We start from the raw sequence: 21,699 nt of genomic DNA, 5'->3' as shown, positions 1-21,699 counted from the left end.
CGGAAAGCAGTTTTATTCCTCCGCAGGACATTTGCAAGGCAGCGGCATGGTCATCCATTCATTCTTTTGTAAAGCATTATAGAATTGATGTGCAGGCAAAAGAGGATGCTCGGTTTGGAGCGGCTGTGTTGTCTTCTGCTTTTCGTGGGTCCCACCCTTAATGTGTCTACTGCTTTGGTACTTCCCAAGCGTCTTGACCGGTCTGGAGGGTTGCTGAGGAAGGTGAAATTAGGCCTTACCTGCTAATTTTCTTTCCTCTAGACCCTCCAGACCGGTCAAGAGCCCGCCCTGTTTCTTATCAGAAGTATTTTTCAGCCGTGTCAATTATCAGAAGTATTTTGAGCCGTGTTCTGCTATGTCTGTTCTTTTTATATTCAGTATGGTCGGAGAACTTTCTTTGACTCTAATATTCTGCAGAGTGGGACGCATGGGCGTTTCATCTGTTTAAGCACACTGTTGGTGTTTGACTATTAGTTTTCCAGGTACAGGGGTTCTATGAGTTTTCAGAGTTACTGTTCCAGGGATTTGTTTTCTCTGCTTTGCTAAGTGTATACTGGAGATAGAGGGCTAGCACAGGTTATATGTACTCAGTTTGAAGTTAGTGTTCTCAGTCTCCCTCTGCTGGTAGGCATGCATAACCCAAGCGTCTTGACCGGTCTGGAGGGTCTAGAGGAAAGAAAATTAGCAGGTAAGGCCTAATTTCACCTTTTTCAGCAAGTCTAGGGATCTAATTTTGATCCCTAAACCTATTCCTCCATGTGTATTGCAACTACAGATTGGCCAATTGTTGGACCTTCGCCTGCTGTGATTGCTCTCTTTTGATTTATTTTTTTTTTTTGCCATTTCTTGTTTTCTGTCCTATTCATTATTGTAGTTCCTTTCCTACGGTGTCTTTCCTGTAATTTATATATCGTACACCACTATGATGTTTTCTCTTTAGCGGTATATCAGATGAAGCTAACCTGAACCAAAGAAGAAGTAACGAGGAGGGGGGGAGTTGAGGAATCACCTGGCTTCCCTTTTAACATCTTTTCCTTATTCTCTTTAATAGCTCCTGCAGTGGCAGCTCCTCTGGAAGTTTAATAGCACAAGACTGAGACAGAAGGTGAAACCCTTCATTCTGCCATGTTTGATACTGAGGACTGGAACGACGGTGCTGACGCTCAGCATCTAAGCAAGTCCATCCATCATCATTGGAAGTTTCCTCCAGGACTGCAGAAACCAGTGGTAAATCTTCCTATTATTCCCGCACCCCTCCCACCCTCTGTGATAGAATATTCCAGTTTTCTGCTTTTACTCTGTCAGCATAATTTTAAGTTTTGGGCACTACAGGAATTCCCTCAGCCGCCTTCTCAGCCCTGCACACATACTCACTCACACTATCTGCTGGAATTTTCTCCCATCCCTCCTCTCTTAAATATGCACGCTGCATCCCAGTGATTTCCATCACCACCTCCTTTCTTTCTCTCTTTTTCTCTCGCATACATACAGGGCCGACCAAGGGGATCTGTTGGCCTTAGTAAACCTTAGCCATATGCCTCTCTCCCCCTCCCCGTAGTCCAGCATTTTCTCTTCTACTTCCTACCCCACCCCTAGGTGGTTCCCAGATGACTGGCATCTCCTCTCCCTCAACCCCCAAAGTGTCCAGCTTATCTCGTTCCCTATCCCCTCATCCTTCACCCCCTGCTACTGTTGCCCCACCTAGGGTTACCATATTTGCAGAGACAGAAAAGAGGACACAAAAATAAATATGTTTCTTAGCTTTGCTAAAGAAATATTTAATTGTAGCAAATGTGTAAATGGCTTTTAGTTAATGAACACACATCAAACAGTGACAGTGCAGCAGTAGACAATAATCTGAGTTTGACTGAGTCTGAGCCCAAGTGCATTTATCAGAAGAGTGGATAACGTCTGCTGGCTTCTCAGATAAGTGTGAAAGTCTTTGCATGACATGTGCTTAAAGTTGTGCTGCATGAACAAAATCCCTTTGACGAATTCAACCAGCAGGAAAACGGAGAGATCAGCAAATCCTTTCTCTCTCTTTAGCACCCCATATGTCCAGACTGACTAATAGGCCAGAGATGGTTTTTCTCATTATATGGAGGACATAGCTGAAGAAGTCCAAAAGGAGGACATGTCCCTCTTAAGAGGATTTATGGTAACCTTAGCCCCACCTTACCTCTGCCTGAGCAGAGCAAGTTGGCGAAGATACACCAAAGGTAGAAGCAGAGCCAACCCAAGGGCATCTGATCCTCTAGGCGAGCCTTGAGCTGTATGCACCCTCCCTTAGGGTGGCTCGTCTATATCCTACCCCCCCGTGGTCCAGCATCTCCCTTTTTCCCTATCCACTAGATATCCAAGATCTCTCTTGCTTGTTCCCTCCACCCACTCGCCACGCTGCCCTATTTCCACCCAAACAGACTGAGCCAATGAACATGCACCATAGATAGACCTTTGAGCAACATGGTTGCTTGTGCTCTTGGCCTGCCTGGTTCCACCCCTTCTGACATCCGCTTCCTATCGGAGTGGGCAAGAGTCGGGACAGAGGAGGAGGTCTTAAGGGCATGTGCTATCAATCCAGGGGCATGCAATGGCTTTCCACATGTTCATCTCAATAACAAACTATGGACTTTTCCTCCAGGAACTTATCCAAACCTTCTTTTAAACCCAGATTCGCTAGCCACTATTACTACATTCTGACAACCCTTTTCCATCTCCCCCAACTCCTTCTACACTTTTCCCTTCTTACTGCCTCTTCCTCCATTCTCATTCCATTCTGACTCCTTCCCTCCTCTCCACTCCACATTCTCTCTCTCCCCTCCTTACATGTACTCTGAACCCCTTCTCACTCTCTGCCTACTAAGTCTCTGCATCAGCCCCTAGCCCCCTCCTCTCGACACCAGCTCAGACTCCTTTTCAGTCTCCCTGTCAACCCCAGCCTTTATGATGTCAGATCCCTCCCCCCAGCCCCCTTCTTCCGGGCACAGCACTAGAACTCTTGTACATCCATCCCTTAACATCTGCCCTTTCTCCCATCTTCAGTCCTGTGTTAGCTTCAAACCCCATTCTCCCCCTTCTGCCATGAGTCAGCCTCCACAGCCCTTGCATCAGCTTTAAGGCAATAATTTGGGAACCCTTGGCATAGAGGGGAGCAATCTTGCAACTCATTATTCCCTCCCACGGTCCCCTCTTCCCCCCCCCCCCCCCACCCAAGCATTGCGTTGTCCTTTCACATGCCCCTCCTCACACACACACACAATGTCTTTGGTAGGGTTGTATTGAGTATTTGATTCAGCCCTGAATACATTCTAGTGCTCCAGTTGCCCCTCTCAGTGCATTCTGGAGTCACCAGAGACTTTGACTACCGTCCCGCAAGAATCCCATGGCAACTTCTTCCATACCTGTGGGAATCCTGTGGCATGCACCATTTTTTTGGAAGCAGTTGAAGAATGAAGTTTCTTTTGTTGAAATCATATTTTTATGTTTCAACGTTTTTATTGAAGACACAACAGAAACTTTTTTACAATCATTGAAACCACTTTTGACAAATAAAGTTTTTACAACAACTTGTGGCTATTGTCTCCAAAGATTTTCTTTTCCTCCCCCTCCCACCTCCCACCTCCCTCAACCCCCCCTCCCCGCCCCCCATTTGAAAATGATACATATGTGTTATTAACATCTTAGTGTGTTGAGGACCAAACTTCTTCCCTTATGAGACAGAGAGTCTATATAAGCACCCCAAATTTTCATAAATGTGTTCTTTCTTTTCAATGAACGGTTGGCTTCTTTTGCTTCCCACATCATTAACTGGTGGGTGAGGTTCCGCCAGTGCCAATAATCTGGTCCTATGTCATTCGTCCAGTTTTGCAAGATACATTTCTTTGCCAACAGTGTTGTTTTACGTAAAAATATATTATGTTCCGGTATTTGACCTCTAAATGATCCCGGTAAATTTAACAGCATCTGCACTGATGTGCCTGCCAGCTTGTGGCCTAAAAGTTGTGATATGTAATGAGTTATTTTTCCCCAAAATCTTCTAACCTTCCAGCAGCTCCAAAAACTATGGTAGTATGTGTTATCTGTTCTCCCACATCTCACACACAAGGGCGTCTGCAATCCCCCGAATTTTGCTAGTTGTGCAGGTGTCATATATGCTCGGTGTATAAAACGGAATGCACATTCCCTATACTGGGCTCCACTGACCAATTTCGGTATCCCCTTCAGTTGCCTTTCTACATCCCATCCCACTAGTGTAACTCCTAAGTCTTTCTCCCAGCGCTCTCTTAACTTTTGAAAGTTTTTGGGTTTCTCATGTGTCCACAGTGCCTTATGTATCCCTGAAATTGATGGTGCTTCTTCAGAAATCTCTAGGAAAAATTTTTTTAGCTTCAATCCCTGTTTCTGTTCCAATCGGCCTTGATCTAGTGACTGAATAAAATGCTTCAGTTGGCAGTGCGCAAATGTGTCACCCCATTGAATTGTATCTGCACCCAACAGTTGATCTAAAGATTTAATTTTCCCACTTTCATCTAGTACGTCTTCCAGACATTCCAAACCTCTCTCTGCCCATCGCTGAAAAACTGGGTTTTCTATACCTGCTGTAAAGGTTGGGTTTCCTCTAATTGTTAATAATTCTGTTACTCCTCTCCCCATCTTCAATCTGTTCCCCAAGAATTGCCACGCTCTCCTAAGCGATTTTAGTAGTAGGTTATTCCTATGTATCTCCGGGATCTGCGGCGTTTCTAATTGTATCAGGGATTCCAATCGCCACTGACCAAAGTATTCCTGTTCTAACGCTAATGGTGTATACCATGTCGTTCCAAATATCCAGTCCCTCACATGTCGCATTAAACAAGCCATATTGTATAACTTCAAGTCTGGTAATCCCAGCCCTCCCTGTTGCCAGTTACCCATCATGAACTGTTGTTTCATCTTAGCTTTCTTATTGGCCCAGCAAAATTGCATTACCATCTTAGTGAATGTTTTCAGATCTTTACCCATTATACATATTGGTATGGTCTGCATAACATACAACCATCTAGGTAGGATCACCATACGAATTAGGCATATTCTACCCATCAGCGACAACTGCAACTGACTCCAACTTGCGAGTTGGTGTCTAGTCTGAGTCAACAGCATCTTAATGTTAAGTGAGTATAATTCTACCACATCTGGCGTCAACTGTATACCCAAGTATCGAAACGATTTAGTTGCTCTTCTCAATGGAAACGTTCCCTGCCAAGTCGCTGTATTCTGTATATTACTAACCAATGCTTCTGATTTCTCCAGATTTAGTTTGAACCCAGAATAGGTTCCAAATTCTTTAAACACTTCCAGTAATGCTTGTAAGGACTCTTCTGGGTTTGTAAGTATAACTAATAAATCATCTGCAAAGGCAGCCAATTTGAATTCCTGTTTCCCCAACACCACTCCTCTTATGGCCGTCATATCCACAATATCTCTAATCAGGGGGTCTAAGTATAATGCAAAAAGAAGTGGCGATAGGGGACACCCTTGCCTAGTTCCTCTTTGTATTTCAAAAGCCTCCGAGCAATTATCATTGACCGTTATTCTAGCTTGCGGGGATGTGTATAGTGTTCTAATTGCTGTGACAAACCACCCTGCAAAGCCATAGGCATTTAGCGTGTCGAACATATAGTTCCAGTCAACTCGATCAAATGCCTTCTCGGCATCAAAACTGATCATCAAGGTTGGTTGTAACTCCCTCTTTACATGTTCCAGCGCTGTGATAATTCTCCTCAAATTTTTAGCAACTGATCTTCCTTTGACAAATCCCACTTGTCCCTCTTGCACTAAATTTGGTAATACGCGGCTCATGCGTCCTGCCAATATCTTGGCAAATATCTTCATTTCACAGTTCAATAGAGAAATAGGTCGATATGACTCCGGCAAGGTATGATCTCGTTTGGGTTTGGGTAGCAAAATAATTTGAGCCATGTTCAGTTGTCTAGGAAGAAATCCTCTCTCTACCCACCCATTGAAAGTCTCTACCAGTGCAGGCTGTATTTCTTCTCCTAATAGTTGGTAAAATTCTACTCTTAGCCCATCCGGTCCTGGCGCTTTCCCTGGAGAGCTATTAGTTATTGCCCAATGTACTTCATCAATATTTATTGGTTCATTTAATATTTTTTGTTCCCTTTCAGAGAGAACCGGATGGGCCACCCCCTCTAAATATAAATTGCTCGGAAGACCTGAGTTATGTTCTTCTGCATATAAGTTCTGGTAGAAAGTTTTAAAAATATTTTGGATTTCCACATCTTTAAAGCACATTTTTCCTTTCTCGTCCTTTAAAGTTGTAACTCTTCTCGATGTCTGTTTCTGGGCAATAAGTCTGGCCAACATCTTTCCCCCCTTACTGCCATACTTATATAATTGAAATTTATAATAAGCTTGTGACTTCATCTCTCTCTCATGTATAATAGTATTTAGAGCTACTTGAGCTGATACCAATTCTTTCTTCAGTTGAGCGCTGGAAGACCCATCATATCTTTTCCTCAATGTTACAATTTCTTTTTCTAGCCTCAGTATCTCTCTGTCTCTAGCTTTTTTAAATTGGCTTACATAACTAATGATCTCTCCTCTTAGGACCGCTTTCGCCGCTTCCCAGAATATTATTGGGTCGGAGGCTGTATTCTCATTAAAAAGTTTATATTCTTTCCAAGTTTTCATCAAATGTTCCCTAAATCCCACATTATGGGTCAAGTAACTTGGGAATGTCCACTGTCTAACTTTACCTCCCTCCTCCCCAGGTTTCCAATTCGCCCAAACTTCTGCATGATCCGATATTGCATAAGGTCCTATTTGAGTATCCTGTATCTCTCCCATTAATGTACGTGACACCAGCAGGTAATCTATCCTTGATTGTGTGTTGTGTGCTCTGGACATATGTGTGTAATCTCTATCTTGTGGGTGGAGCACTCTCCAGATATCCAATAGGCCCAAAAGTGAACACAAGTTCGGTAGACCTTTTGACATCCAGTGAGATGGTGTCTGTGTGGCACTAGATTTGTCCATCTGCGGGTCCCATACTGTATTAAAGTCTCCCCCCAAAATTAATCTGGAAGAGTCTTCTCCTATTAAATGCCCCAATAGTTGTCGATAAAATTTTTTATCCATTTGGTTTGGTGCATAAATACTGCCCAGTATTATCTGCCTCTTTGCCAAAAGTACCTTACAAAAAATGTACCTTCCCTCTGGATCTTTAATTACATCGCAAATCTTGTCCACCACCCCTTTTCTTATGAGGACAACCACTCCGCCTTTTCTCCCCTTTGCAGGCGATCCAATGCATTCTCCCACCCACCATTTTTTAAGTTTATCCTGTTCTGTCTCCTTTAGGTGTGTCTCTTGTAAAAGAGCGACATCTGCTTTGATTCTCTGTAGATATTTTAATATCTTAGAGCGCTTCACTGGCGACCCGATGCCTCCCACATTCCAGGTCACTATTTTAACCATCTTTCACGTGTTGTGGTGGCTACGGATCACCCACAGAAGCTCTTTATCATCCGGGAGCAACCACCCCAGCCTATGGTTCCCCCCTCTTATCATGTAGTCCCCACACATTCTCTTTTGCTGCATAGTATCATTTTTTCTCTCTTCCTTGTTCCTTATCTTGTTTACGTCTATTTGCTTTCCCCTACGCCCTATCCTTCCCCAACTCCTCCCTCCCCTTAACATCCCCTCCCTCCCTTCTATTACCCTCCCTCCCATGTTCCCTATTAACCCTCTACGTTCCGTCCCTAGTATGGGACTAATCACGTTTACGCCTCTCTCTACATTCCTTATAATTAAGCTTCTATTGCAAGGTTACTTCCCTCTTCTATATGTGAGCCCTTATATGAATTCCCCGTTCCTCCCTCTCTCTTCTCATATTCAAGGGCATCTCTTATCATATTCAGTGCTCTGTAATTCTAAATAACTGTTTCAATATAACATTTTCCCATCTTGTGGTTATGCCCTCTCCTATAATTGGGGCCCATTGTATATTATATATATTAACTCCAACATTAACCAATAACGTTATGATTTCCTTAATCTAGTGTTTTCACAACTTGCATGTATAGCATCATCCCCGTCTCCCTCCTTTCCATCTTAACAAGATGACATGGTTTTATCTACTAAGCATTGTCTTTGTAAATGTTCAATTCCAGCTTCTCCGGAAGACCAGCCGAAACTCTTCCAGTGTATCTTCCATGTTATTTCAAAAGTTCCACTCTTGTTGGTTAGCGATAGTATTATTGACTGTGGTTGCTCGCCTTGGTTGTTGCTTATTCATTCAGCAGTTGTAATCCATACTCCTGTATACGGACGATCATGTTGCCTCATCCCATCAGCAATTGTAATCCAAAAGTATAATAGGGTTGTTCAGGTTGCGGCCTCCACCTTTTATTCTTATTATAGCCCGTCATGGGCCACTTGTATTCCGTGTTGGCTGCTCAAACCACGTCCTGATTATTTTCTTAAATTGTAGTCCCCATTATTCCACCCCGAATCATGTCTTCCTGGGCACTTGGTTTTGTTATTCAACTTCTGAAAGTTTCTACTCGCAGTGTTTCTGCCGCTTCATTTCCGAGTTTGTAATCCATTGTATTCCAGTTGATGCTTCCATGTATGTCATTGCTACTCAACCCTGAGCCTCCGTCAGGGTCTGGAGCTGAGCCGATAATCATTCAGTTCTTATGTTTACTGTGACCCCCGAATTTATCTGTAATCATACCAACTCCGGCTGTCGCTTTATATCACTGAGGTCATTTTATCCAAAAGATTTAACTTCCTTAAATCAACTTTTTCAGCATTGTCCATGATTTAATTCCAACATTCAACTGTTTTATTCCATGTCTTTCCCAGTCTCAGCCTGATCCGTCATTCATCTCCTTCACTCAGTATTTGTCTAATGTATTGCTGTGCTTCCAGGACCGTCTCACAAATTTTAACAGATGATTGGTAAAAGATCTTTAATTTTGCTGGGTACAACAGCGCGAATTTGACCTTGTGTTGCACTAGTTGTGAGCACGTCGGTGAAAAAGCCTTCCGCTGCGCGGCCACTGCGCTCGAATAATCTTGAAAACACAGGATTTTTTGATTGTTATAAGTCAGGGGTGTTCCACCACGTATGGCCTGCATTATTGCAGTTTTATGGTTAAAGTTAAGTATTCGGCATATCACTATTCTGGGCCTCCCCACGCTTTGTCGCATAGGGCCTATTCGATGGGCTCTCTCAATGATTAGGGGCCCCATTTCTGATTGCAGCTTTAGTTCTCTCATTAACCATTTCTCTAGGAAAGGGCGAAGTTCTTTTTCCCCTATATCCTCAGGTAGCCCAACAAAACGCAAGTTATTACGTCTAGACCTATTCTCTAGGTCTTCTATCTTTTCGGCTTGTGTTTCCACTGTTTTTAAGAGTTTACCATACCTCTGTTCCATAGTTGTAACTTGGTCTTCCAGGGCCCCCGTTCGTTGTTGAAAGCCCGCCATATCCTGGGCGAGTTGCGCCATATCGCTCTGTAAACCTACTAGTTTGGAGTCCAGTCCCTGTAATTTTTTGTCTAGAATAACTTCCAGGGCTGCTGTTACTTCTCCCACTATTTCGGCGGTCCATGCTGAGCTAACTGACAAATTCGATGGGCTCGCCGGTGCCGCCATCTTGTCTTCTCCCGCTTTTCCTTTACGAAGCGATTTAGCGGCCATTGCTACTTCGGACCTCCGATCCAAAAAGATAGGTGGATGGGTAAGCCTCACGGGTTCTTTATTTTAAATTTTAGCCGATTTCCGTTTTTTAGTTCGAGGGTTTTAGCTTAGAATGCGAGAGAGGGCACGGAGCTAATCTTTTAGTGACCGCTCGCGTGCATCGCGTCACGTGACTCCTGAAATCATATTTTTTTGAGAAGGCTTTTGGATTGGTCAGTTGAACTGTGTTGATTGTGTGAGTGTGAGAATGGTTCTTGCTGTCCTATCTTTTATTGGTGCTCTTTTCTGATTTTATTATTGTCTTATTGTAAGCCACTTTGACTATTTGTTTAGAAGGGTGGTATGTCAAAATGTATTAAACTATTATTCGTATTCGACCGAATAGTGTTTTAAATACGAATAATCCAGGGCTCTACTGTGCTAAATCCTGCTAAAATAAACACAATCTGTAATTTCATGTTGCTTCTTTTATTATTTGTTAAAGCTCAGTGCCCATTATTGCTATTCGTATTTGACCAAATAATATTTTTCATTATTCGTATTGGGTACATCTCTAGTCTCTGGTAAAAGTTGCCAGCAGTCATTGCCTGCAGCCTGACCTCTGATGAGTTCTGTCCATTTAAAAACAGGAAGTTGCTTTGGAGGGGGTGGAGGAGATGTGTCACAGGAAAGGGTCTGGGGCAGGCCACAGGCAGTGGGTGTGAAGCCCTGCTGCTGCTGGCAAACTTTACCAGATGTGAGTGGAGGGGGAGGGGTGTTGAGAGAAAAGGAGAGATGCAGGATCATAGGGGGGAGAGATGCTGGACCGCTAGGTGGGGAGGGGAGAAGAGCACTGACTTGGTAGGACTTTAGGTCAAGCAGCCCCTACCAGCGGTATCCATTCATTGCAAGTTGCACATGTCACCACAAGGATTTCAACTGATGACTCGCTACCCATCTGCTTCCAGTATCAGATGCGTGAGAATTGTGTTTTTGATCAGTTAATGATGCTTCCATTGCTCTCTCTGCAGGTTATTCCTGGTGCTCGGCAGAAAGTACTTAGAAAATGTCTCCTTGAAACGCTGCGAGTGCTGGAAGCTGCCTCGCAGAGCTTCCAAGAGGACAACAGACCCCTTCCATCCCAGGACTTGTCAAATTGCGGGGATGAAGAGGCTGAAACGACGGTGACCTGTTCAAAACCCAAAAAAAAGAAAAGGAATCGGGGTCTGAACTCGGACATTTCCACAGCAGGGTCCGAGACGCCCTCAAAGAAAAGGAAACAAAGTATAGAGAGCCCTAAGATGAGGTCTGAGAAATGTGTCACAAAGCTGAAGGAGAGCAGAGGTACGAGAGCGGACAGGAGGTTGCCCTGTGCCCGTATCCTTAATCAGAACACCTTGGTGGTACAATCCAATGCGTAACATTAACAGTCTCTGAGTGGTAAAGGCAGGGCATAAGGTCATTAAATCCAGTATTAAAAGGCTTGGTTTGGATTTTAGAATTAGTCACCTTTTACTAAATCTGAGCTTACAGCAAGGCTCTGTGTTTTAGTGGGAAAAGTATTCATTGCAAGTTATCTTGGCACAGATTATAAAGAACTGGGCTAACTGTTGGTGTACTGAGGAGTTGCCTAGGGATAGATTTAGAAGCCCACCTACCAGCAAATGGAGACAGCTAAACTTTTTGGTTTTTACTTATAGCTTGGTGCAGCCAGGAAGTTAATCAGTGTTCCTAGCTTCCTCATATCCCTCCAGACCAGCTCAGATGAATGGGTTATACGGCAACTGAAATGGTTTCAGGCAAAATAAAATGGCAGAGCACAATCTCTTCCTTCCTCCTCTCCCCCCCCCCCCCCCCCCACCTCCACAACAATCAAAAGCAAAACCTGCTCCTGACCACCCTGAACAAAATCCTACCCATAGGCCCCTTCCCCCAGGTCTACTTTATGAACTCTGGTGTCCTAGTTGGCGCAGGCCCATGCCAGCTCCGCAGTAAAAATGGCTGCCATGGGAGTTCACGTCGGCCATTTTGAGATTGTGGCTGACATGGGTAGGAGGAACTGGGGGGGTCACTAGATCACCAGGATTTATAAGGTAGGCCGGAGGGGACAGTTTTGTTAAGGGAAGTCTGGAGTGGGGCCCACTTTTTTTTTTTTGGTGGGGAGGGGTTGTGCAGTATCATTTGGAGGGTTAAGTGACTTGTCCAGAGTCACAAGGAGCTGCAGTGGGAGTCAAACCCAGTTCCCCAGGATCAAAGTCCACTGCACTAACCACTAGGCTACTCCTCCACTCATTCCACCAATAAGAGCCAACCTCATCAGTGATGTCACAATGGCTTGATTGCCCGATACTTGGCTCACTTCTGATATTGTGATGTCATAAGGGAAAGGGAAATGGGACTTGATATACCGCCTTTCTGAGGTTTTTGCAACTACATTCAAAGTGGTTTGCATATATTCAGGTACTTATTTTGTACCAGGGGCAATGGAGGGTTAAGTGACTTGCCCAGAGTCACAAGGAGCTGCAGTGGGAATCAAACTCAGTTCCCCAGGATCAAAGTCCACTGCACTAACCACTAGGCTACTCATTTTGTTTTATTTAATGCATTTATTTAGAATAAATTGTAGCCTGCCTATGTATAAATCTAAAGTAGTAATTTCAGTGTATCCAACTAGCAACAACTTAAAATGTAATATATGGCTTAAATACACCGCTTAAAAACTACTATCACTTCATGATTTAATGATTTACATGACCTCAGCGATGTCCGTTGCCATCATGTTTATTGTAATGGCAACGTTAGACAACATCAATCATCTTCATCGGTCCACTATAAACTAATTCAAAACTTTTATTTTTTAATCTTTTAATTTGTATTTGACTTAGCTTTTAAAAGTCCATCTATCCTCAAACTCAGGGGGTCGAATGCCCGACATATGTTTCGCCCGAGACCGAGCTGTCTCAAGGGACTACCCCCTGAGTTTGAGGATAGATGGACTTTTAAAAGCTAAGTCAAATGCACTTTGATCCAGAGCAGTGTCTGTTAACAAGCACAGCTTTTTTTGAAGGGGTATGTTGATCACCCCTGATTTTTAGTTTTACCCCTGACGTAGCCTGAGGGCGAAACGTGGCCACGTCGGGTACTGCTTTTATCTTGGTTTGAATAAATTATTTCTTTGTTTTTATATATGTGTATCGGTCTACTTTTTATAACAGACTTTTATGTAGCAAGTAGACGGTTGCCTTTTGTGTTTTTCTTGTTGTCTAACGTTGCCATTACAATAAACATGATGGCAACGGACATCGCTGAGGTCATTTAAATCATTAAATCATGAAGTGATAGTAGTTTTTAAGCGGTGTATTTAAGCCATATATTACATTTTAAGATGTTGCTAGTTGGATACACTGAAATTACTACTTAGGATTGTATGTTTGTTTTCCAACAACCTGTTACAAAATAATAGCCATTGGTGTGGGGTATGTATAAATCTAGGCAGGTAACAATTACATAATAAATAGACAAATGGTACCAAAAGCATTGACATAAAACTGGTTTGAAATCACAATGGCCATAAACACACTATAACCTAAATAGCAGCTGTGGTGTTGTTCTTCTGTTTTCTTCTACCATTATTCAGTACATTTCTGATTACATAGTAGATGACGGCAGAAAAAGACCTGCACGGTCCATCCAGTCTTTTATGTTCCTCTAGCAATGTGTTGTATATCGACTGCATAGGATGACAGATGTTCTTTTGTACAGTTTGTGTAATAATCGGTATTTTCCCTCTGTGACGACATCTCCTTGCTGCTCCCTTGCAGGTCTTCTGGACTGGGATTCTGTTGTCATTTTTTCTCTGTTCACCCTCTTGCCATAGGTACTGCTCAGGATGGACCAGGGAAAGGTGTGGCTGTGACGGTAGAGACTCTGGCCACAAGACTTGAGGACGAACCAGTTCATCAGCTCAGCAGAAAACAATGGAAAAATAAACAGAAGAACAAAAAGCGAAATAAAAATAAATTTAAAATGGCTCCAGAAAGTAAAGGCATAACTCTCACAGAGCCAGTGTCCACTGGGACCAGGGCCGCTGGACCCACGAAGAGTGGCGCCTTGTCCTTAAAAAGTAGCCACTCCCCAAGAAGTGACAACTGTTCAGTGTCCAAGGGGCCCAGCCTCCAGGATAATATTGTCCTATCCCGAAACGGACCAAAGTTGTCCCCACGAGAAGGACGGGTGAAAAAGCTGAAGAAGATCCTACAGCAGAAGGACACTACAGATGTATCGGCAGCAGCAGCTGGGAAGAGAGCGGACTGTAAGATCCTGCAGCAGAAGGACCTTGAGGTGGCCGAAACACAAGAGACGGAGTGGGCAGAAATGTGCACTGACCGCTCTGCATCACTGCGCAGTAGGATGGAGGAGCGGCTGAAATCAGCACGTTTCCGTTACATTAACCAGCAGCTGTATACTTCTAGTAGCCAGGAAGCTCGGCGGCTCTTTCAGCAAGACCCCGAGGCCTTTCAGATCTATCACCATGGCTTCAGCGCACAGCTGCAGCGCTGGCCCCAGAACCCCACTGATGAAATCATCAAATACCTTAAAAATCGGTGAGTCCCCACAGAGCACCTGGAGGGCAGGTGGGATTAGGAACAGAGACTTGCAGGACAATTTAGAGGGGATTTCAGTTTATTGGTTTTTCCTATATTACATTTCCCTGTGCACATCAAAGCAACCCACTGGTAGATCATATAAGGTAAAGCAGAGAGCTGGTCAAATCCATCCATCAACACTCTTTAAGGTATACCTACATCCATTAGGAAGGGAACTAGTAGATAAAGGATTTTTTACTCATAGTTATGCCGTTGACATTACCATCCTTATTCTAATTTTAGACTCTCTGGATTCTCTCCATCTATTCAGCGTTGTATGTCCATAATCGGTTCTTGGAGGTTGAACTAAAAGCTTTAACTACATTTTTGCTTTTTGACAACAATCCTGATCTATTAATCGATTGCTGGACAAGTTAAATGTTCTCTCGCTCCTTGTATCAAGATATTAGGAATTCTTTTGGATCAGTCTTTGTCTCTAGAACCACAGGTTAACTGTCTGGTTAAGAGCTCCTTTATTTCTTTTGAGGAATTTCAGAAAAAATAGAATTTTTCTTTTTTTTAATAGAACAGTTTGTTAGTTGTCCAAGCTTTACTTTTGTCAAAATTGGACTATCGTAATCTGATTTTCCTAGGAACATAGATATAATCCTTTACGTCTACAAACAGTTCAGAATACTGCAGTTAGATTAATCTAATCTACTCCTTAAGTAAATGTGATAAGATTTCTACATTTTATGCGGTCCTACATTGGCTTCCTGTGGAGGCCAGGATTTTGTTTTAAGTTTTCGTGTTTACTGTCCTCTGCTCTTCATGGGGATTGTCCTGAGTATTTGTTGTCCTATTTTGAATTTCCAAGTTCCTCCAGAAGCAGAAAAACTTTTAATTTTTCTCCTTTTCTATTTCCTTCTGCTAAAGGTGTGACGAGGCTGAGGGTCTGTGACATGCTTCTTGCTTACCAAGCCCCTAAAATTTGGCATTCATAATCTACTTGTTTTCTGGATATTTCAAAGTATATAATTTTTAGAAAGAGGCTTAAAACGCATTTCTTTACTGTTTCTGCTTAAGGTTTGTTTCTTTAATTCTTTTAAAATTTCCTTTATTAAGATGTAGAGATCTTACTTTTATTGTTAACCGCTTTGAACTATTTTGGTGTTAAACGGCATATAAATTGAAAACTGTAACTATAGATAACCTGTCTGGGTTTCTACCATTTGGACGGGTGACTGTCAAAGGCCTCATTGAAGAATCCGATCTTTCAGCATAGGGCTGAACATATGTTCATATCTTAGATAAGAGGATATTGAGTTCCCCAGGAGAGGAACCTGGCAGCTAAAGCAGGGCTGGAGCAGGAAGAGAGTTTTTTAAAAAGAGTTCCAAAGGTGATCTGGGAAATTATAGACTGGTGAGCCTGACATTGGTGCCGGGCAAAATGGTAGAGGCTATGATAAAGGACAAAATTACAGAGAATATGCATAAGCATAGAGTAATGAGACAAAGAGGCATATTTTCAAAGCACTTAGCCTTCCAAAGTTCCATAGAAACCTATGGAACTTTGGAAGGCTAAGTGCTTTGAAAATATGCCTCAAAGCCAACATGGATTTAGTGAAGGGAAATCTTGCCTCACCAATCTATTACATTTCCTTGAAGGGGTGAACAAACATGTGGATAAAGGTGAGCCAGTCGATATTGTATATCTGGTTTTTCAAAAGACATTTCACAAAGTACCTCATGAAAGATTAAACACTGATGAAAAGGCGGAAAACAGAGAGAAGGGCTAAATGGTCAGTATTCTCAATGGAGAAGGGTAGATAGTAGGGTGTCCCAGGGGTCTGTGCTGGGATCGCTGCTTTTTAACATATTAAGAAAAACTTCCTTAATTCCTTAGTTAAAAGGCCTGGGGAAACTAGCATTTCCTTAGTCTCTCTCTCTCCCCCCCCCCCCCCCCCCCCCCCACTACTCTGATAAGTCCCTTTCTTCCTTTCTCAATGACTTTGATGCCTGGCTTTCCTTCTTTCTTTAACCTTTATCTCCTTCCCTCATTCTTGGGGATTTTAACATTCATGCTAATGATCCCTTTGACTCTTATGCTTCTCAGTTTCTTGCTTTAATATCCTCTTTCAATCTTCAACTGTGCTCCACTACCCCCACGCACCAGAATGGCCACTGTCTTGATCTTATCCTCTTCTCAAACTGCTCACTCTCCAGTTTCTGTGCCTCAAGTCTTCCCCTCTCTGACCATCATCTGATAGCGTTCACACTTAAACACCCTCCTCCCCAGTCCCGTCCAATCTTAACCAATATATTTAGGAATCTTCAGCCTATTGACCCTTCTACTCTGTCCTCCAATGTTTCAAATCTCTTCTCTACTGCTATGTTATCCGAGTCTGTCAATGAGGCTGTCTCTTCCTGTAATACTATTCTCTCCTCTGCTCTGGATACTTTCGTTCCTCCCATACCCCGTTCTGTAAAATGTACAAAACCCCAGCCTTGGCTGACTTCTAGAATCCGCTACCTACGTTCCTGTGCCCGCTCTGCCGAATGCCTTTGGCTGAAATCCCGTGCCCATGCTGACTTCATACATTTCAAATTCTTGCTGACCTCCTTCCAGTCTGCTCTTTTACTTACCAAACAGGACTATTACATCCAGTTGACAAATTCTCTTGGCTTAAACACTCGACGTCTCTTTGCCACACTGAACTCTTTCCTCAAAGTGCCTTCACCTCCAACCCCCCCCCCCTCCCCCCTTCACTTTCCCCCCAGACTCTGGCTGAGTTCTTTCATGATAAGGTTCACAAGATTAAACTTTCATTCTCAACCAGGTCACCTCCACCTCTCCTTCCCTTAGTCTATTCTCTCAACCCTCCAACCCCTGCCTCCTTTTCTTCCTTTTCTGAAATCACTGAAGAGGAAACTACACATCTTCTTTCCTCCTCGAAACTAACTACCTGTTCCTCTGATCCTATTCCCACCCATCTGCTTAACACTATCTCTCCTACTGTCATCCCTTTTATCTGTCATATCCTCAGTCTTTCACTGTCCACTGTAACTGTTCCTGAATCCTTCAAACATGCCGTAGTCACACCACTCCTTAAAAAACCTTCATTGGACCCTACCTGTCCTTTCAACTATCGCCCCATCTCCCTCCTCCCTTTCCTATCCAAGATTCTTGAACGTGCTGTTCACCGCCGTTGCCTTGACTTTCTTTCATCTCAAGCTATCCACTTGAATCTGGCTCTCGCCCCCTTCATTCAACTGTAACAGCGCTTGCTAAAGTCTCCAATGATCTGTTCCTGGCCAGATCCAAAGGTCTCTATTCTATACTCATCCTTCTCGATCTATCTGCTGCTTTTGACACTGTTGATCACAGCCTACTCCTTGATACGCTGTCCTCACTTGGATTTCAGGGCTCTGTTCTTTCCTGGTTTTCTTCTTATCTCTCCCAGCATACCTTTAGTGTATACTCTAGTGGATCCTCCTCTACTTCTATCCGAGCCCTCACAGACAGACACCTGGGCCCAGTGCTAACAGCCCCTCTGGCCTGAACAGGATGTTTTCCCCTCACTCTGAGGGTACAGCTGTGTCCTCCAGCCCCCCTGGCGGCTAGTTCTTTGTTCTTAATACATAGCTCTATCTACACACAGTTCATCAAAAGTCCACAGCCTTCAAAGGGTCAGGTCTCCAGCTCCTCTCTCTTCTCTTTCCTTTTACAAACTCAGGTAGGTATAAGGAGGTTGATTAGCTTCCTGCTGTATATTGGGAACACTATTATCATGTGCTTTACAGAGCTTACTATACTCGGGCACAGATGTTCGAGCACTTTTTATCACTTTTTGGGGGGAATGTTTGGCAGTTCAGCATTTTTGGACAGGCGTTGTTGCTTATATGGTCTCTCTTTTGGGTTCCACAATTGCGAGTACAACTGAGCAATTGCTGTTAGATCTGCCTTGCGCCTTTAGAGGTAAAGATAAGGAGGGTACTTTACTTTTCCGTAAAATATGCCTTCTGGCGAGAAAATGTATTTTACAGTCTTGGACTTTGAACCAGCCTCCTGTGCAGAATACATCAACTGCTTTCCTGGGAGGTGAGAGAGGAGGGTCTCCCCTAAAATTAAGGACCGTTTCTTGAAACTTTAGAACCCATATTTACGATCTTTGTCTCCACTGGGGAAGAGTCTTATGTTGAATATTTTATAACTGCACCTTCTTATATTTGAGCTCTTGCTTTCCTGTTTTTGGGTCTCATTTGTATTGTGGGGGTGGGGGGGGGATCTTATTTGATCAGAGAGTCATCAGAGTCCAGGCCCTCGGGGTTTTCGGTTCTCTTGTTTGCTATTGGGGATGGGGGGGCGGGGGGAGTTTGGAATGGGGGTTGTGTTCTTTTGGTCATGTTATTGTATTGCCTTATGGTATGTGTTCCACCGTACCACAGTATAAAATTGTTTGAAAATAAATAAAACTAGCAGCCAAATGAGTTTTGGATTTGGTTTCAGGTTTGTGCCAAAAATGCCTGAGCAAGATTTTCTGCCCCCCCACCCCCCCACCCCCACACACACACACACACACCACCACCACCTGAGAGAAAACCTAGCCCGCCTACCAGCTCCACCCACCATTCATGTTGGCCCTTCCTGGGCCTACCTTCTAAAGGCCCTGGTGATCTAGTAGCTTTTTTGGGGCAGGAGAATCCCAGTTGCTCCTGCTTCTGGTGGCTGTGTGTCCAAAATGGCAGCTACGACCCAACGGCAGAACTGCGGGATGTCACAGTCGCCATTTCGGAATTGGGAATAGTATAAGCTAGAGTAAGTCTCCTGCTCATGCCATTTCAAATTCCAAAATGGTGAATGCGACCTCCTGCAGCAGTCTCGTCAGGTTGCCATGGGATGTTTTTGCCGCCATTTTGAACATGGAGCCACCAGGGGCAGGAGCTACTGGGATTCTCCTGCCCCCCAAAAAGCCACTAGAAGGTAGGCCCATGGAGCTGGTGGGCAGTCAGTGGAGGACAGGTTTTCTCTGGGGGGCGGAGGCTGGGGAGGGGGGCAAAACTACCGATTTTCAGTTGGCTTCTATTTAAAGCAAATTGGATATTGTATTCTTTTACTTAGTTGGAGAGTGGGGTCAAGGCAGTAAGACAACTATTATTAGCCAGATAGATGTGGAAAAGCTACTGCTTATCCCCAGATATGAGCAAGGAGGATTGTATCTGCAACCTACTCCTCACCGGCCTCCCACTTAGCCATCTATCCCCCCTTCAATCTGTTCAGAACTGTGCTGCACGTCTTATATTCCGCCTGAACCGATATACTCATATCACCCCTCTCCTCAGGTCACTTCACTGGCTTCCGATCAGATACCGCATACAGTTCAAGCTTCTCCTTCTTACCTACAAATGCACTCAGTCTGCAGCCCATCCTTACCTCTCTACCCTCATCTCCCCTTACGTTCCCGCCCGTAACCTCCGCTCACAGGACAAATCCCTCCTCTCAGTACCCTTCTCCACCACCGTCAACTCCAGGCTCCGCTCATTCTGCCTCGCCTCACCCTATGCTTGGAATAAACTTCCTGAGCCCTTAAGCCAAGCCCCCTCCCTACCCATCTTCAAATCCTTGCTCAAAGCCCACCTCTTCAATGTTGCTTTCGGCACCTAACCTTTATACCTTTCAGGAAATCTAGACTGCCCCTATTTGACTGACTGTACATTTGTCCTTTAGATTGTAAGCTCCTTGAGCAGGGACTGTCCTATGTTAAATTGTACAGCACTGCGTAACCCTAGTAGCGCTTTAGAAATGTCAAGTAGTAGTAGTATCTACTCGTTGGGCTCATACTGGGCGCTTGAGACCTGCATTAGCCACTGTTGGAGTCAGGATAGAAGGCTTAGTGATCCTTTGGTCTGACCTAGTATGTCACATTTAATTTGTTCTTCTTGCTCTCTCCCTCAGGCCAGCGTCTCTAGTGGTTGCAGACTTTGGATGCGGAGATTGTAAAATTGCTCGCAGTGTCAGGAACACAGTGCATTCGTTTGACCTGGTGGCGCTGAACAACCATGTAACTGTATGCGACATGGCAAAGGTATACGAGGTCATGGGGCAATGGTGAGCTTCCCAAGGAGATGGCAGCTCTGGGGATGAGAGGGTGTGGAGAATAGCATTGGTGCTCCCAGGAAGGGGATGACTCCCTGTGAAGGTCTGAACGTCTCTTCCGAGGAAAGGGGTCAGTCTGGGGGGCCAAGGGTACAGGGTAGTGTTGACATTCCATGGAAGAGGGGACTGCCTTTGGGATATGAGTGTACAGAGCTGTCTTTCCATTGGGTAGGTGCTAATTTCAAAAGATATGAAAAACTTCCAAAGCCTCCTTCTGAAGCCTTCAAGTGTTAGGTGCTTTGGTAGGTGAGATATAAGACATCCAGTGTGAGTCGTTCTCACATTTTGCCCACATGAGTGAAAATTGCTCCGACAGTGCTTTGAGAGAGAAAACCAAGGGAGTCTGTGGAAAGCAGCAAAGTTCATGTGAAGCGGGGCATATACGGAGAGGGTTCAGGCTTGCTTGCCTCTTTTGCAGGTTCCGCTGCAGGATGAGTCTGTGGATATTGCTGTGTTCTGCCTGGCACTTATGGGCACAAACCTGCGAGAATTCTTCCAGGAAGCAAATCGAGTCCTGAAACCAGGGTAAGAGTTCACAGTGCGCTTGTCAGCCCTTCAGTAGAGATGAAAGGAATGGAGTACCTAATTATTTGGGAGTTGAGCAGTAAGAATTAGTTTCCTGTCTGTATTTGCCAGATGCTGGCTATAAATTTCTGCCTAAGGATAGAACTGCTTTTTCATGATTTCAGGTGCTTCTCTCAACCCTCTAGGATTGCTACATGGAATGTACAGAAGATAGATAGGCCCCCTTGTGTATGCAAATTTGTGTCTAAAAGTCTGACTGTCTCGGTATGCCTCCCAGAGAGAGCTGAGAAACACCACTGTAACTAATACCTTGGGGGTGTTAAAAGCTGGACCAAAACTCCTGAGCAGGTGAAGGGCTGTAATAGCGAGAGAGAGGTCAGAGGAGAGCTGAATAGAGGGACTCGTGTATTTTCTCTAGTATTTTATTTGCTCTCTCTTTCCTCTCCACCTCATGTACAGCGGTATCCTGAAAGTCGCAGAGGTCGCCAGCCGCTTTGAAGATATTAGAGCATTCATCAGTGCTTTGGCAAACCTGGGTTTTAAGAATACTTACAAGGTAATGGGCAGAAGGGAAGACGGAATGAATGTTGCCGTGTACAAACGCTCAAGAACGCGCCAATTTCGCACAGGGGTGGAATGAACACCCTGGACCAGTGGTTCAACCTTTTCTTCAGTTGTCACTCACCTGACAGACTGTATGACACACTGAACACACAGAGGGGAGGGAAGAGAGGAAGGAGATGC

At 44.1% G+C, this 21,699-nt stretch overlaps 1 protein-coding gene across 2 annotated transcripts in view; it reads left to right on the top strand.

Moving 5' to 3' along the window:
* Nucleotides 1–21,699, top strand: part of RRP8 (ribosomal RNA processing 8) — a 37,227-nt gene that overhangs the window by 13,690 nt on the left and 1,838 nt on the right. For both annotated transcript variants that reach the window (XM_030199779.1, XM_030199780.1), the window contains exons 2-7: nucleotides 1,052–1,227; nucleotides 10,719–11,031; nucleotides 13,565–14,291; nucleotides 20,230–20,359; nucleotides 20,849–20,955; nucleotides 21,415–21,511. In XM_030199779.1, the coding sequence (XP_030055639.1) occupies nucleotides 1,126–1,227; nucleotides 10,719–11,031; nucleotides 13,565–14,291; nucleotides 20,230–20,359; nucleotides 20,849–20,955; nucleotides 21,415–21,511 (1,476 nt within the window). In that variant the 5' untranslated portion in view covers nucleotides 1,052–1,125. The remainder of the gene's footprint in view (nucleotides 1–1,051; nucleotides 1,228–10,718; nucleotides 11,032–13,564; nucleotides 14,292–20,229; nucleotides 20,360–20,848; nucleotides 20,956–21,414; nucleotides 21,512–21,699) is intronic.

This window comes from Microcaecilia unicolor, chromosome 4 (assembly GCF_901765095.1).
Source record: "Microcaecilia unicolor chromosome 4, aMicUni1.1, whole genome shotgun sequence".
NCBI classification, from domain to species: Eukaryota; Metazoa; Chordata; class Amphibia; order Gymnophiona; family Siphonopidae; genus Microcaecilia; species Microcaecilia unicolor.
The sequence above is the reverse complement of the archived record's forward strand: the minus strand, read 5'-3'. Positions and strand labels throughout refer to the sequence as shown.